The sequence below is a fragment of the Anser brachyrhynchus genome (assembly GCF_964034855.1).
Source record: "Anser brachyrhynchus genome assembly, chromosome: 16".
In the NCBI taxonomy this organism is placed as follows: Eukaryota; Metazoa; Chordata; class Aves; order Anseriformes; family Anatidae; genus Anser; species Anser brachyrhynchus.
Genome location: NC_137734.1, coordinates 14,566,529 through 14,583,170, shown reverse-complemented (window position 1 = coordinate 14,583,170; position 16,642 = coordinate 14,566,529). Strand labels below are relative to the sequence as shown.

General features: G+C 47.6%; 2 protein-coding genes across 5 annotated transcripts in view; one reads left to right on the top strand and one right to left on the bottom strand.

Annotated features, from left to right (window-relative positions):
- The window catches only part of RPN2 (ribophorin II), a 36,823-nt gene that overhangs the window by 1,508 nt on the left and 18,673 nt on the right, over positions 1 to 16,642 (bottom strand). For 2 of the 3 annotated variants that reach the window (XM_080557727.1, XM_080557728.1), the window contains one exon: positions 14,666 to 15,053. The exons of the other annotated variant lie outside the window; for it this stretch is intronic. Coding sequence is in view for 1 of the 2 variants with exons in the window: in XM_080557728.1 (XP_080413854.1) it covers positions 15,044 to 15,053 (10 nt within the window). In the remaining variant the exon portion in view is untranslated. Of the gene's footprint in view, positions 1 to 14,665; positions 15,054 to 16,642 lie in introns of those variants that run through there. 3 annotated transcript variants of the gene reach the window in all.
- GHRH (growth hormone releasing hormone) lies at positions 571 to 14,817 on the top strand. 2 transcript variants are annotated; one of them, XM_080557733.1, is made up of 6 exons: positions 571 to 4,494; positions 7,122 to 7,221; positions 8,075 to 8,206; positions 9,100 to 9,204; positions 9,791 to 9,925; positions 10,256 to 14,817. In XM_080557733.1, exons 2-6 carry the CDS (start codon positions 7,142 to 7,144, stop codon positions 10,317 to 10,319), a joined length of 516 nt encoding a protein of 171 aa, XP_080413859.1. In that variant the 5' UTR covers positions 571 to 4,494; positions 7,122 to 7,141; the 3' UTR covers positions 10,320 to 14,817. The 2 variants fall into 2 exon arrangements, with proteins under 2 accessions (XP_080413859.1, XP_080413860.1); XM_080557734.1 differs by lacking the exon at positions 571 to 4,494 and having other exon boundaries at positions 5,001 to 7,221; positions 10,256 to 10,352; positions 11,349 to 14,817.

Sequence of the window (16,642 nt, the reverse complement as noted above, 5' to 3'; positions counted from 1 at the left end):
AACTCCTGGCGGTTCACTTGGGTGATGCTGAAATGCTCCTGTCGCTCCACCAGGAGATAAACAGAACCAGACAGGTAGCAGCTCTATAAATGGCTCTCACCCGCAGAGCACATCAGGCCTCCTGACACATACATCTCTTGCTGGCTGGTGCCATTTGTTCTATTGTAGTGTCAGTGATACGGTAATGTTTGAAGATTAAGTAGGCTTTTCAAGCAAGCTTTTAACTCTCTGAGACAGTCTTTTCTAATAGCACTTCCTTGTACGTTTTGAATTACTGATTTATTTTGTCTATTTTTAATCTGATCCCTTGCTTCAGACTCATTCTCACGGAGCAAACTGCGCTCCCATCCAGAGGGACCTTTTGCAAGAGATTATTTTGATAATTGTTTGTATTCAGGTTCCTACCAAACTGAATTCTTCAAGGGAAATTTCTCCCCAGGATACCTATTGTTGTTCAAAGGATCGACTCTGGAGGCTCTGAAGATCCAAATCCCAGCACTTTATCTTTCCAAGGTGGAAAAACCCGGTCTCGTGTAATTTTCTAAAGGCAAGTCTTACCACACCTGCTGTGTTTGGGATTTGGGTTCTCCATTTCTTCCTTAGAAGTAACTGGTAACACAGGTCAAGCCTTGTCTTTCTCATCTCATTTTGCTTGCTTTCTACAGAAGTTATTGCATCTTTGCAAAAAACCTTTGGAATGAAAAATACCGGGTATGTACCAGCAACAGACAATGTAATAATGGTCAATTTATTTATAATATGTCTTAGGTCTGGTATGCAGGATAAGAAATTTGAACTAAAATGTGTCCCAGCCTATCTCTAAGGTGGCAAACTTAGGCAGAAAATAAAACTCCTAATCTTCTTAGTCAGTTCTGTTGAATATACCATTAGGGCACTTGTGATAAGCGGGTCATCACCACGTCTCTCGAGTAAAAGAAACCCACAGGAAACAGTTGTGTGTGGCTCCATCAGGAGTACCGGGGATTAGAGAAACTGGAGGCCAACAGTCACTGTCTGTGACATTCTGGAGGAGTGCAGAAAAGCTCTTGACAGCTGAGAATAGGGAACGATTTTTTTTGTCACTTGATGGGTTACTTCTTACTGTCATTAGTTTCAGCCTCCCAGGGTGAGCAGGCCCATTTCACACGCTGTTCAGCTTATCTGGACCTACCCGTTCTGCACCTGGAATAGACAGGGGCGATTTTTTAAAGCGTGGCATGGAGACTGGAGGAGGTAAAGCTAAGAGGAAATCAATACCTGGGAAATTGCTGCAGGATCCTAACACCGTGTCCTTCATCAGCGAAGGACTAGCAGTGAAATATAACTCTACCTGGCATGTGCTTCACCCGGGGAGGTTTGGTCTACGCGCATGTGACTCCAAAATGCGGCAGCTCCAGCTGGAGAAGGTACCTGTGGTGGCCTGTACCTGGCCACCGACTGCATTCGCCCTGCAATGATGTAGGCTCAGGCAAATAGAGAGCTATCCAGCGGGCACTGCTGACCCCAAGTGATGACCTGGGGGGGTAATCCCAAATTCATGTGCCCTGTGTTCTGGGGGCCAGCAGAACGCCCACAGAACCGGCTGCAGGAGGAAGGAGAGGTGGGGAAGAGCTGGGAGGTTCTAGGAACAAATCAAGAGAAACCGTAAAGGGAAAAAGCTGTTTGTTCCCTTTACAAAGCGAATTTGTCATTTGTTGTGCCAAATTATAATTGCTGCTACTCCTAAAATGAAGCTCCCATGAAGAATGCTTTCACGCTGCTTGCACGCGTACCTGCACGGGGCACGGATCCACCTGGGCGACCACCCTGCTGGGAAACACTGACCACAGGAACAAAGAGCGCAGCTCCCAGGTCAACTACATTCTGTGACACAGACGGGTGCAGAACCGGCTCCAGACAGCACTGGATCCTACCGCAGTCCGTAGCAGCTTCGTCCCAAGCCGTCAGCAGCCAGAGCCCCCATGGCGGGACTCAAGCTGCCGGCAGCAGGGGGATCACAGCCACCGCTGCTGCCCCAGGAGCGGCCTCGCTAGCCAAGGGAGAGCTGAAGGATCCTGGCAGAGGAGCTCCAGAACTGACCCTTATCGGCCCTGGGAAGACACCAGGGCTACGACTAAAGCTAGAACAGGAAACGCTGTGGAAAGAAAAGCTGCTCTTTTTATGCTGTTTAAGAACTCCTAAGCAGTATCCACCCGACGGAGCCTGAAGGGGTTTTAGACGTTTCTGCTGCCTCCCACAATTAATCTAGTCATAAAGAGAGCTTTTTGTTGTGTAGGTTCTCTTTGGTCCAGCTGTGCACGACAGGAACCCAGCCCAGGCAGAACAAGGAAACCCCTAGGACCATGGAGTTTTATATAGCCTTCTTTGACAGCAACTCACTTGAGATATGAATGCAGAGCACAGCCCTCATAATCCAAGCTGGGCAGCAAGCAGCTATAAACAAATCAATTATAGGCTGATTCCCCGTAATCAGAGAGAGATTGCCCCGGGTCTTAGAGCAGCTCTGTGTAAGGCAACGGGCCAGGCAGATAGAGAATTAGCTCAAAAGCAAGCTACAGGATAATATCTTGGAATAGCATTGGCTCTCAACTGGTTTAACAACGTGGTCTGATTCATCTGTTCAGCCAGTGTAGCACCAAGACTGGAAGAAAAATAAGTCATGCTGAAAAATTGATGCAGCCAGCCTCACACATGAGAGAACACGAACAGATTGTTTCAAAAACAGACAAAAATCCCTTTCCAGTTGCAGAGAGCGCACAGCTGCGTGCACCAGTACAGTTTTGGAAAGCCTGCTCTGTACTGCCTAGAAAGAGTCTTCTCTGGGGTTCGTGAGGAAGGATGAGACGTATTTACCACCTGACTTGTACAGCAGATCCTCTCCCCATTGACTGGCTGGTGTCACTTACGGCTGGAAAGCTGGCAGCAGTTCTTGCTCTCTCTCCACGTGGTTGTTTCTGGATTATATCAGAAGTCCCCTGCTCAGCTGCTCACTTCAGGGACAGCTCCAGCTCCTGCTTTGGTCCCTTCAGTCCTTTTCCTTGATTTCTCTGTGAAGTGGCCTGGCACTGATGTGATACCAAAGGGAAGGCGAGCCCTTGGAGCATTCAAAGCAGGCAGAGCAAGAGGTGACAGTGCACATCTGCCTAGGTATAGAGCGGCTGCTATTTAATTCCACGGTGTTATTTGGTGTGCTGAGCTCCTTCGAGTCTTTCTGACCGTTGGCTTGCTGCTTACCGAGAGCACATGGTTTGGAAGGACACTGTTCTGCTAAGAAGCGAGCCGTAATCACAGTGCTGATTTCTCACCTCAGCAATGGCAAAGAGACCAGTGCTGAACGCCCTGGCCCCCTGCGCACACCAGATGCGGCGTCCTTCCCTGCATTCTGCCTCTGCCAGCCATAGCTGCGACGAGCTCCCTGGTGCAAGGCGAAGGCATTCTGCAGCAGGCGGCTCTGAGTCATCTCACCTGCTCAAACTTCTTTCCAGCACCAAGGCACGCAAGCCCCGAGATGGGAAGGTCTGGGTCCCCATCAATTGTGGGCATTATAAAACCAACGCTAAAAATCTGGCAGGCGGAACTCATGCTGGCACCTCTTTTTTTTTTTTTTTTTAAACTCCTCTGAACTGTCCCGGTCTTCCTGGCATCACAGCTGTGTGTTCTTTTTAATGGGGGTTTCATTCCTTGTTCCAAGAATGAAAACAGCTGCTGGTGCATGGAGCACCCCAGGGGAGACCCTTCCTTGCCTTTTTTCCAGAGCGCACGAACAGAGCAGGGCTCCCCAGCTGCTCTGTGAGCTCGGTGCGAAGCTGTGATGTTTGTGAGGGACTGAAGCATGAAGTGCCCCGCTAACGCTAGCAGGTGTGAGCAACAAAGGGGAAGGAGGAAAATGCTGATAATCAAAGAAAGAAAATAGCAAAGAGATAAACCCTCCTGAGCAGGCAGCGTGAAAAAATATTAATGGTTAACTTCCTTATTGTGGGGTAGGAGGAAAAAATGCAATCTAAAGGGAAAGAAGTTTACCCTGCAAAGCAAATTTGTCATGCGCCCTGCCGGATTATCATTGTTGTTGTTTGCTCTTCACTCTGTGAACAAGGCAGAGAAAACACGCAAACACCCCCCAACTACAGCCACAGCCCCCGCCCCACAACCTCCCTGCATGCGTCCTCACTCACACAAAAAGAGAGGATGCTAAGCGCAGCCTTTGAAATCCAGGAGGATAATTGACTCTCTGACGCGTAGAAGCCCACAGGACTCCCGAGGGAGCACAGGTATAAAAGGAGGAGCTGCACCTCCCTGGCAGCTAGAGGACAGCTGGGGGCACAGCCGCGTGTCCTCCTTGCTCAGCGGCTTCGCAGGGTCCTGCCCGGGTACCGGTGGAGGGGACGCATCCAGCAGGGCGCTCAGAAGCAGCACTAGAGAAGTTGTATCCGCGAGAGGGGAAGGGAACACCCCAGCAGGAGCCGATCCAGGACGAGCCCGTGGTCTAAGGGAACGGTAAGAGCGGGTCTCTATCTTGCTAAAGACACGTACAATGTCTATTTGGAAATTGGAGGCAATTAAACTACACCGAAATGCAATCAAAGCTGGCATCAGTAATTAGCTTTGCCAGATACAGTGCCCTTCGTATCAAAAGGATTTTTTTTTGTACCAAGTTAGAGAACGAAACAGTAGCTGGGCTGTGGATAAGTGCAGATCAGTGGAGCTGTGCTGTAGGTGAGCCTTGTAAAACTCTTAGGCATTTACTAGAGAAAGCAGAGATTTCCTCATTTGCTATCCTCGTGCAAATTCCTTTTACCCTGGAAAATGAACGCTGCTTTACTCACCCGTCAATAAAACTGTGTTTGCGCCATCCCCAAGTGTGAGGAGAAAGGCAACTGTGTGTCACGGATAACGCGAAGCCAGCCACAACGACGCAGAGTAAGCCACTTAAATTGAAATAGGATATGAGAAAAGCAGAAATCCTAGTATGAAAGTCTGAACTTCACAAACCTGCAGGCACAGTGAAAGCTCCATTTCATCTCTGTAGAGGTATTTTTGAGACCGCTCAGGTAAGGTTTCAGAAGCAGTCACCCAACCTCTCCAACATCGTTTTCACAAACGCCGCTGTGTTAACGTTGCACAGGATGGAACGAAGCTGCTGTGCTTTATCTGTTGGAATGGTGTAAGAGCTCTTCATCTGAAGGGGAAATTATTAATCATTTTCTTTCACACGCTGCCAGAATAGAAAAGAAGGCATCTCTTGCCCCTGGAGAATTTTGAAGGTGACAAGGTTTTTGCAGAGCTGTCAAGCTGCCTGTACGCAGGGTGACACTTAAATTCTCCAGTCGCTGTTCTGAAATAGCAGGCACTTCTGGAAAGGGGAGAAGGACTTTCATTCTAGGCTCCTTCGCAAGGGAGAAATGGAGACAGAAATATCCAAAAAGCTGAAGGGATGAGAAGCAGGCTGTAGCAAAGGAAGAGAAGACAAAGCAAGACAGGAGATGAAAGGCAAAACCAAAAAAAAAAATCACAAAAACTAAAAGCAGAGAAAGGAAAAATTTCAAAGGGACAAAATGTGAGGAGGAAAACCTTTTTTTTTCCTGGAGGAAAACCCAGCACTCAGATAATCAGGGCTGTATCCTAGGAATTAAAAAGGGAAGCAGACAACATTGGGCTAGGTTTTCTTTTCACTTAGTGATATTTCCCTTCACAGCTCATGTAACGGCTTTTCCTGGTGCTGAATAAGTCTCCTGGTTGGCCCTTTCTTCAGATGTTGGTGCCGTGGTCTCCTGGTACCCTCCAGCATATGCTTTAGATCATTTCCTTTATCTAGAACAAGATCTGATTTGGGATTTGTCTCGGAGATATTTAGGGGAGAAAGGGGCATGCTTTCTCAAGTTCAAATGAAAGAGAGGAAAAGCAGCAGCAGGACCAGGAGCTGTCAGTGTGCCTCTGTCACTTTTTTGCTGCTTCTGGGCATTAATTCCTCAGCTCTCCGAGGGGTAAGAGCGGCTCTGTAGGAGACCAGGTTTCGGAGGGAAGGGGTGCTCCTCCTGCAGCTGCCACAAGTCAGCTCTGCTCGGGTCGGGATCATCGGCTCTGCTCCTGGGGAGCGGGTGGGAAGCGGGCCGAGAGCGTGAGCTGGCCGAGCAAGGGCTTGTGGCAAGAAGCCCTAATTCAGTACAGCCCCTTGCCCATGTCTGCCCAGGCACCCAGGGCACTGCCTAATGCTGGTGTTAGCTTCCACGGGATCAACATCATACCCACTTGCGTGGGTACCACACAAGCCCTTAATTAGACATCCCCGCTTAATTAGACACCTACATTCAGCTATACCCGAGCAGCGAAGCAGTTCCCACTGCTGATGTTTCCCACCAGAACGGGCCCCCTCCTGCCACCACCGTCAGTAAAAATCCACTGCTTGGGAAGTTCATTGGGGAAGTTCGAAGCCCAGCCAAAACCTTTCCATTTGGAAATGTGGGGGTGGTTTTTTCTTTCTTTCTTTTTTTTTTTTTCAACTAAGTATTGTTAAACATTGGGAAGCTTTTTTTTTTCTCCTTAAAAATTGAACATTTTTCTGTTAACGGAGATCAAACATCTTTCTGCTCTTTTCTTGTGTAAAATAACATAGCAGAACAAGGACACTTGATATTTTAAAGACTTCCATCCGCATTCTACTTTCTTAAAGAATCTTTTCTGAGCTAAAGATCAATTGCTTTTGATCAAAAGTGAGGAAGAGCGTTAACTGGAATATTCTCCTACCGTCTCTCGCTTCCAGTAACAAAGGCATTGCATTCAGCTCCCGATGGCGTGCGACCTCGGGTGATTCTCTGCCCTGAGTAACCCATCTGGGATGGTGGATACGCAGCCCTTCAGCCAGCCCCAGGGTGCAAAATACCGCAGTGTTTGTCTCTGGGCAGACGCACACTGCTGGTGGAATCCATCCCACCTTCACCGAAGTCCTGAGAGCTGCGACGGCATTTCTGACCGGTGGAGAAGGGGCTCCTCTTGACACAGCAGGGCAGGAGAGGTCCTGGGGGACAGCTGCAGATGGAGATGGTGAAGGTCCTGTGCAGCGATGCTGGGCTGGTGAGGAGGTCGCTTTAGGCAGACACTGCCACTGACTCAGTTCCGCATTTCAGGTGAGTCCAACAGGTGGAAGATGCTGGATAAGGCCACCCTGCTCCTGTTCCTGCATTTAGTTGCATGCTCCATCTCCTCTCCTCTCTACCCAGCTCTCAGGTAAGATACTGAATGCTTCATCCATGCTGTAACTCTCTGCCTCAGCTCTGACCTTCCACAAAATAAGCACGTGCCAAATTAAGTTTGCCAGCCCTTTTGAAAGCCAGATAAGCTGTACGTGCTCTGGGGAACCTGTTTCTTTACCCTGGCTTATTTTTTTTTGGGAATGCCACTAGCTTAGGAGTGGTTTCCAAAGAAGGCAGACACCTAACATGGGATATTTCAGCCCAAACAGTTGGTTTTGGAATTGAATGCTGGATCCTATGAAGGGGAATCTGGCGAACTCCAGAGCAGCCAGCACCACCAGCACCATCACTGATTAAAATTTGTGCCTGCAGGCTACCTGCATTGAAACCAGAGCCACAGATATTTCAGTACATGAACTCAGCAGCTGCATATTAATATTTCAAGTATTTCCTCGCCAACTGTTTGAAGTTAGTGTTACTTCTCACTATTACAAATTGATGGATGTACAAAATTGGGCATAGGGTTCTCTAAAGTGGATTCACAACATCCCACAGAAAATGCTTCAGGCCTTGTGCCAAAGCCATGATATGATGATACCACAAGCACTGGAGTTTTGCTTGACATTGCTGGGAGCTCAGCAAGAGGAAAACACGTTTGGGGTCAGCTTCACTAACTGCCTTTTCACTGCCGTGACAGCTTCAGGGCAGTTTCTGGCTGCGGCGAGTGACAGACAGAGCTTGTGTTAGTGATGAGGTAGGGATGGAAAGGGAGAGAGAAAGGAAAAAGCAAAACAAGGAGGAGCAGTCAAGAACCCTGACCAGCATTTGACCATGTTTTGCAATATGCCTTTTTTATTTTTCTGTTTTTTATTTTTATTTTTTTGCAGGTACAGCCCAGGGCCTGTTACTGGCAAGGCCATGAACTTCCAGCTGCAGGACCGTGGCCCACTGCAGAGCCATAACCCCTCAACAGAGGAACAGGACGAGGAGGGTTTGTTACCAGACCCTACTGAGAAAAGGTTTGTACCTTGCCTCTCATCCCCCACTGCCACGGAGGATGCTGGTTACGATTTTCCTGCAGCCCAGGAGCACACCAGCAGGTCACTTAGTCCCGCCAGCACCACAGAGACCAGGCTCAAGGGGGAGAACGCAGATGAACCCTGAAACTGGAGCAGAAGGCTGGGACCATGCCAGCTCCCACCACTGCTGCTGTCCTGAGCTGCTTCCTGCTCTCCCCCAGCAGCACAAAGCGTTCTGACGGGCAGGGCTGCAAGCCCAGTGCTTCAGCAGGGAGCATAATTTTTCACCAAGCTCTGGGAACCCACCTGGAAGGCTGTCAGAGCCTCTCTTTTCCACCCCTGCCGGGAGACAAGAGATGGTTGCTTATCTTAAGTACAGTGGATTCATCCTTACAACGGTGGGGACCATGCAAATAGCTTGTGCTTCTCCCACCTGTGGAGTTTCTGTAGCTGGAGAACCATCCGAGGCTCCCGTCACCCTGCCCCAGCCAGCCACAGGGGTGTCTCAGGAGGTGACAGTGGTGCTACAGAGCACAGTAGTGTCCCAGCTGCAACTCTGCCCTCTACCAGCCTCTGGTTCTCCTTCCTGCTGCTTCTTTGACCTTGCTGCTGCTTTGCAGCCACTTCTCATTAGCGATTTCAGTGCAAATACTGATTAACAGGTATATTTTGTTTTTCTGGCTGCCTTCCTGTCAGAACCAAAAAAAAAACCCTCAAATCTTTTCACCCTCCAACACTAACTCAGTCCAATACTAAGAAGCCTTTGGTATGTTTACACCCCTGATCTCAGCAGTTACAGCTGGTGTATTTTGACATCTGAAACATCCACTTCTTACCTAGAAAGCTCCCTGCCAGCTCACTGAGCATACCTCGTGCTTGTCTTTCACCCCTAGGATTCAGCGCCACGCAGATGCCATATTCACCGACAACTACCGGAAATTCCTGGGGCAGATTTCTGCCCGCAAATTCTTACAGACCATCATTGGCAAGCGGCTCAGGTAAGCCACGGGGGTTTGCTGTCCCAGAGACAGTGCTTTGCTTACTGGGTGGTTTTATTTTTTAATGCATGTAGCAGGAACAGCTGCCTTCCACTGCAACAGAAGCAATCTCCTGCTGCTCCACACCCCAAAGGGCATCCTATATCCCCAACTTCTAATCACAACAATTATTAAATGGCCTAATTAATCCATCCCTCCGAGGCTATCAGTGTCAGATCAGCCACGAGCTGTACCACGCTAGCAACGAGCAACAGTCTTCGCAGATTAATAGCTGCAATGATCATTCACTGTTAGGAAACACCCACTGTTAGCTGTTATGCCTGCTCTGAACACAGAAGACAGCCTCTCCACTACAACTTGGGCAGCTGTGGGTAGACAGATCAGCTACTGCCACTAAACATGACCAGCTAGTCAGACGCAAGCCAGCTCTGACCCCTCTCCTACCACAGGAACAAACAGCTGCCCAATTTCCTCCTGAAATGAGGCAGAACAGCCCCAGGCCCAGCAGGTTCCTTGCCACGCTGCTCAGCCTGAGGGACTAAAACATACCTCTGAAACAAAGACGGTTCTCATCTTCGCATCACAGAAACAGTGAGAGCAGCCCAGAAGGGGTGCACGAGCTTCTGACGAGGCGCCAGTCCGACAGCATCCTGATGGACAGCCGCTACCACCAGCGGATGGTACTGAGGGACTTCCTGGGAGCCATTCTGCAGAATCAAAGGTAGGTGGGAATCGTTCCGTAACCTGCTCTCCGCAGGAGTAAGACAAGGTCCTTCCTGCTGTCTGGCTTTTAGATGTGAAGCTACTGGATTAAGTACTACCTTTCAGATACACCCAGGGAAGAAAATAAAGCTCCTACCTGACTCCATAACCCACCCCTTCCCTTTCATGGGCAAGTAGGGCACACAGAAGGATCAGCCTGTCCTGAGCCAGCCCGCAGCACACAGCAGCACATCACCGTGCTGCCTCCTCACCCCCATAATTCAGTAAAACAGCAGTAGAAAAAAAAACCTCAATTATGTCATCACTGTCCTATTCTCTTCTTTCACAGGCCTCGGGACGTAAACAGCAGCCAGTTAGAAGGGTTTCCCAACACCCTGGCTAAGCTCATGTAAATATTTCTCCCTTTTTCATCTCCCCGTGCTCTGGTGAGTACCGTTCCCTGCACAACTACGTACATAACACTGCTGCTGCGCTGCACCCAACAAGCGGTTCGAAGGCTTTCCCTTAGCAAAGCCAACTCCCACCACTGCCCATGAGAAAAGGGTGTAGATTGCAACTGAGGGGGAAAAAAGCTCCCAACCGATTTTGTCAAGTACCTTATTTAGGTACTTGACATTAGCACCACTCAGACCTGTTAGTCTGAACAGACACCTAGGCACGTGTTTCCACAAAAGGCCCCCTGCTCTAACTACTCTGGCCTGAGCCCTACCACAAACACAGCTCTCACGGCAGATCTATCAGCAAATCCAGCAGAACTCAGACACCCATTTGGATGTGTGGGAACAGGCTGGTAGCAACCAAAACATCCTCATAAAGCTGAGGGACGCCAGGGCTGAAGCTAACCTAAACACAGACAAAAATCTTCTCCCAGGGCGCAGAACATTCCTCTAGATGCCCAGTACATTGCAGGTTTTCCCCTCTCGCTGCACTGGACAGGAAATGAAACCTTAGTTTTCTGTTCCCCTCAGTCCTAAAATTAGTCACCTGGAGCTTGAAATATGCTCTAAGCCTTGCCAGCCCTGGGGGATTCAGAGCCAGCACACAGGCCATCCTTGGTAATACCTTCATTCAGACAAACGTGTTTTCCTCCATGAAGCAATTCCATCTTACTCCTGTCTCAGAAATTAAGCTTGTCTAACCCTAGTCAGCACAATATGAAGCAGTGTGGAGAGATCTGTGAGAATATTAAATAAAAAAAGGGGGAGGGGGTAGTAGGGGAGAAAGACCAGAACTGTACATAAATCATACGTATGGATTCAGCTAGGAAAGCACGGCATTTTAGCATCTCTTGCCATGTTTGAGTTGGTTACATTCACTTCTTTTCACAAATGAGGTCAGCCAGGAAAAGCCTCAAAAAAGAAAAAAGTGTGCACTCACCAATAGCTTTTTCATAATTCTCTTTTCCTCCTGCTTCTGTACAGAATAACTCAGAGCTCACGGATCTAACTGTACAGTAAGCCATTCACAGCCATGAAGACATTCCTGGAGGTGACCAGCTGGAACTGAAGCATACAGTCCTCAAATCCGTTTAAAGGAATGCAATTCTGATGCACTACTTAATTTACTTCAGTCTTTACAATTTAATTCCCCTCTCTAAACAATGGTTTGTGTACTGAACCAGGAAAAAAAAATACCTCTGTGGTTTAACCTCAGGCTGCTTTATATATAAAGGCTAAAACAACAAGTACACTTGTAATCCTGGAGACATGTTGTCTACTAATTATGGCTTTCAAATCATGAAGTGCAGCAGAATTTCTGCCAAGTCATCATTCTGTTTGAGGGCCTGATTAATAAATATGAGGCCACCAAAAGGCACCTTTTGGCAGTTTAGTGAACTGATTACAGCCTCCTCCAAAAAGATGCTGATGGCACAACCACACACAGAGCAGGGTGAGGTAACGCATAAATCCACCAGCCTGCCACCCAAACACCACTGGGGGCTGTCACTGCCCAGCCCCTGGGCAGAGCCCTGGCAGCAAACCTGGACTCTAAAAAGCTTGGTGACGAGCAGTTACTGTTCAGCCCCGAGGTGTTTACGCTGAGCCTACAGCTTCGCTCTGCAAGAGCAAAAGGAGAGCCCTGTGCATCAGTTTGGGCTGACACTGCTTTAATTCAGTGTGCCATCCAGGGGCTCTGAACGCCACCATGGCTAGGGTTACAGCTGTAAACGTTCCCACTACCACTTACAAGAAGTTATGAACCCAGTGATCTCTCACATAACTACTTCCTTCTCTGTCACCCCAATTATCCCATTGTTCGTGTAATATTTGTCTTCAGAAATGTAAATACTGTCAGGATGGGGTACGCTTTCCCATCATTAGCAGGGAATAAAAGTTGTTCTAAATAAACCTGTCCAACAGCAGGTCAAGATGGCTCTGTGTGCATTGAGATGTTAGTTTCTTGATTCCAGGCACAGAATGGAAATGGAAGACGTTGCTCAAAGACAGCAGCAAGAGCACAGAGGACAACTCAGAGCTGTGCTTACAAAGGCACTGGGTCCAGTGCCAACCACTTAAGACCAGGCTGGAAATACACCTGCAAACAAACATATGAGGGCCTCTTAAAGTATCCCTCACCACACCCAAACAATTCCTTGGTATTTCACAATATTTACCATCTCCTTTTTCCTCAGGTGATTATGTTCTAGTGCAGCAGGCTCCAGCACACATGGAAATGAGTTCATACTTGCACCAAATCCCTATAGATTACATTCTCCCTGTTGGAAGTTTTACAACTGTAGCACTACAGAAATACTATCAGCTGCCCAGCAGGGGAGGAAGCAACGGGGGGATGCTGAGGTCCATCAGTAAAGCTATGACAGCAGCAGTCCACTAATGGGTAATCCATTACCCTTACGCAGGCAGAGAACTGTCACGGTGAGACATAAGTCATCCTTCTGCTTCGCGGTACAGCTGGACAGAGAAGCTGGAACAGAAGAAACAACCTGAATGGGACCGCTTCCAGGTGGGTGTGTAAAGCTGTTGTCTAACACCAGCCACCGTGCCTGAAGCCATTACAAATTGCTCCAAGGAAAGGAACCCCCCTATCCAAAAGCATCTTCATAAATTAGAAAGTAAGCAAGGCAGCAAAAAAATTACAAGTGACATGAAAGCTATATGCAGACACTACACTACATTCAATAGTTTTAAATCAAAAGATGTATCATAAAATACTTTGGAAATACCTAAGTCCGTATGATTAAACAGTTGAGTGAGTGTACCTATCTGGAATAAAAGGCATTCTTTTGAAAGCTTGGTTTGCATAAAAATGAGGAAGCAAATGCTCAAACTCTGGGAGATGAAATGTTTAAAAAAAGCAAATCAGAAAGTGTCTTAAGAATAAAGGGCCACGGGAAGAAAAAACATCCTTTCCTAACATATAGCCAAAAAGGAAAAAAAACCAGCAACAAGCAGAGCTCAGAGAAAATGAATCACAGAACTGCATGATTTTCTTTTTGCATCTGTACTGTCATTGGAGAACATGCCAGAGATCTGCTACAGGGAAACTACTGGAGCATCTGTCATAGTGTGAGTATCAGCAGATTAGTTATAAAACAAAGTTATAAAACAAAGCTGATAGGTGTGCAGTAACAACAAAAAAAAGGCTCAAAAACTCAGAGTGAAAAGGAATTCCAGGGTAAAACAGCGTAAATAGTAGCTTAACTATTTCTTGCTTACAACTCCTTTATTCCCAGAAGGCTCGAATGCAGCATGAGATCAGTTCTTTGAAGGAGTGCAGAGGAGGTCAAGGGACTAGTTCATCAAGCCTGTATGGTGTTCAGTACAGTGTTCACCACGAACAAACTGGTAGGAACTGGTATTACAAAGAACAGAAACAGTGAGCTAAGTGTGAACAACTGCAGCGGGGAAGAGGCAACATAGCTTTTGTAAAGTGGAGTCATGTCTCACACATGTGAGGTTCTCCAGAGGAATTAGCTCCACACCCTTTATCCACATGCTTGCCGGTTGATATAACTTCCTTGGATTTCCAAAAGACAGTTCGTAAAGTTCCTTTGCCAAGAGGTCTTTAAAGAAACCCATCTGACATGGGACAAACAGGAGCCAACACACAGACGCAGGGGAGGGAGCCAGGAGCAACTGTGAAGTTTTCCATGTGCAAGTTGTTCATCAGGAGAACTCCCCAGAAATCTGTGTTGTTCCTCCAAGCATTCGTCTTTCCCCCTCCCCAGCTCATTAATTTGTTGATGATACAAAATTACTAAATACAGCTACGAAGTTCAGGGTTATAAGGAGGATGGTGAGCGAGAAGTACTGCATATGACATCAGCCTAAAGACACTAGCCAATGACATAGAATTAAGAGGCATCGAACTCGTATTTGGAGGTCACTTCCAGAGGCTGCCATGAAAACAAACCCACCAGAAGGGCACCCCAAACCTACCAGGGCAGACGTGCCAGGCACAAGGCCTACAAGGGCCAGAGCGCAAGGACTCCTCCTGTTTGAGCTCTGAGCACCCACGGCAGCTCCACATAGCCTGGCGCCATCCTGAGTTGAGAGAACAGCAGTTAGCAGAGAAATGCAGATGACAGCATCACGAACGATGCGCAGAAGTGGGAAGCGCCCCCAAATAAACACTTGCCTCTGGGAAAGGACATGAAAGAAGAGGAACCTTTGCACCACAATGACTAATACACAAAAATTGCCCAGCCAAAAAGCTCTTTCTATTTTCATGTGAGCTCAACTTCCAGTCCGAGACTTTGAAACAGCCAAAACAAAACTCAGGACCATTCTTTCCTCTTTATTCACAAATCACTTAGTATGAGGAGAGGGTGCCTGGGGAAAGGTAGAATTATGTTTTCCTTTTTCTTCTTTTTCTAAAAGAAATTCAAACATCCCAGGAGAAGAAAAGGGGAGAGTGGAGTGGGGCAGGGATCCGGGGAAGAAAGGATTTTTGAGATTCATATGAAAAACACCCAGGTAGCATGAACACAACAGTGAAAAATCAAAACTTAAAAAAATGTATAACTGGAACCCTCTTGACTTAATTTATATAAAAAAATCTTCTGCCTTCCTTCTTCTGCTCTTTCAGTTATTTATTCACTTCTGTTCTGAAGGCATTTGCTTTGTTTTTCCCCATTTCTTCCATTCTTCTGGTGCTAGTGTGTCCTGGAAAGGAAAATCCAAACAATTAACTCTTCCACACAACAAAGTACTTCCTCGAACAGTAAAAGTGTCCCCAGAACCCTCATTCTCTCTCAAAGGAAGCTCATCTGACAGGAGAGCGACAAAAACAGTACCGCAACGTAACTGAGGAATGAACTCAAGTAGCATGGAAATGTTCAGACAAAATGAAGGTCTGGCACAAAAGGGATGAATGAGCCTTATGAAACAGAAAACTGGACAAAAAAAGCAGGGCTGAATGCAAAGCCTGCAGCTACTCTACCACTCTTCCACTTTAAACAGGGCCAATTTATCCAACTGGAATCAGTTGGTCCATGTAAACACAGAGGAGAGATCTCCAGCAAAGCTGGCACCGCAGGTCCATCTTTCTGGGGTCCTTTTCTCTTCCAAGATGCCAGATACAAGCACAGCTGGGCGCACTTCACAGTCCAGTCCACAGATATTGGTACCAATACAGTCTTAAATGACATATCTGGGGCATCAGAAAACCCAGCAATAAGGAAAAAATGCTTGTGACTGCACTTACGGATTAGGAAAACCTAACAAATGGACCACGGATATTAAGTTATTCTTAAGATCTTCCAGGATTATACTCACAGCCTACGGGGAATTCAGGAGTTAAAACACCCGGCTGAGAAGCAAAAAGCTCGCAAGCTGTGGAGAACACACTTCCTGGCTATTTGGCAACTGACCACTAAAGCTGAAAACCACTGGCTCAAAGTTCTGGTAAAAAGTGAAGCATCCAGCAACCAGCACAGCACCAGCAAACAGCCAGGCTACAGTCAGCACCGCTCCACCAGAACAAGCGACAGCCGCCTCCAGTTCCTCTCCAGTTACTTGTCAGAGCTTGTGCTGTGCTAACATCCCTCCAGCACCCCAGGGAGGGACGAGGCAGTACCAGGGTGTTTTTCCTGTGGCACACAATGCCAAGTTCTCCATAGGTGATTTTCCAGATAGCACGGAGGATGGTTTCAGATGTGCAAACAGAAGCTCAGAGCACAGCACACGTGGTTTCTGAGACGCAGCCACCCACGCTGGGTTGTTTTGCACCGCAGAACTGAGCTCTGCTGAGCACGCCGCACGTGTGCCTGGAGCACTGGCTACGAACATGAGAGAAAGCAGACACTCATGAGACGTACCAGTGCTGCACATTCTTCAGCAATTTTAGTCCCATCGCAGGACTAGCCCCAGATGCTTTCTCCCTTCTATTTTATAAAATAACGTGCTGCTAAGAAATGAAGCCACGCACAGAGAATTGGGTAACACACAGAGGAGCAGGTAGCCCTGCCTCCCACACCACTGTGGACACAGCAAACTGGGACCTTACCTGCTCAGAATCAAAGGAAATGATGGGCTTTACACCAGCAAATGATAACGGAGACCTATCGGATGATTGTATTCAATCAAGGTATTCAATCAGCTTGCTGCTGCTGCTGACTGTGCCATCATGACCGGTTCAGTCTAAAACAAGGGTGAACCCTGGGTAAGGTCATGTTCTCAGCTGAATGAGGTGGTGCTGACCTGGTTTCTGCTGCATACAGAGCTCTTGTCAATCCAAGCAAGGACATAATTCA

Excerpts from the sequence above, each read along its gene's own strand:
- GHRH (XM_080557733.1), top strand. The coding sequence starts at position 7,142 with ATGCTGGATAAGGCCACCCTGCTCCTGTTCCTGCATTTAGTTGCATGC. Across the intron at positions 7,222-8,074 it reads CCTCTCTACCCAGCTCTCAG|GTACAGCCCAGGGCCTGTTA; the intron begins GTAAGATACTGA and ends ATTTTTTTGCAG. Across the intron at positions 9,926-10,255 it reads GCCATTCTGCAGAATCAAAG|GCCTCGGGACGTAAACAGCA; the intron begins GTAGGTGGGAAT and ends CTTCTTTCACAG.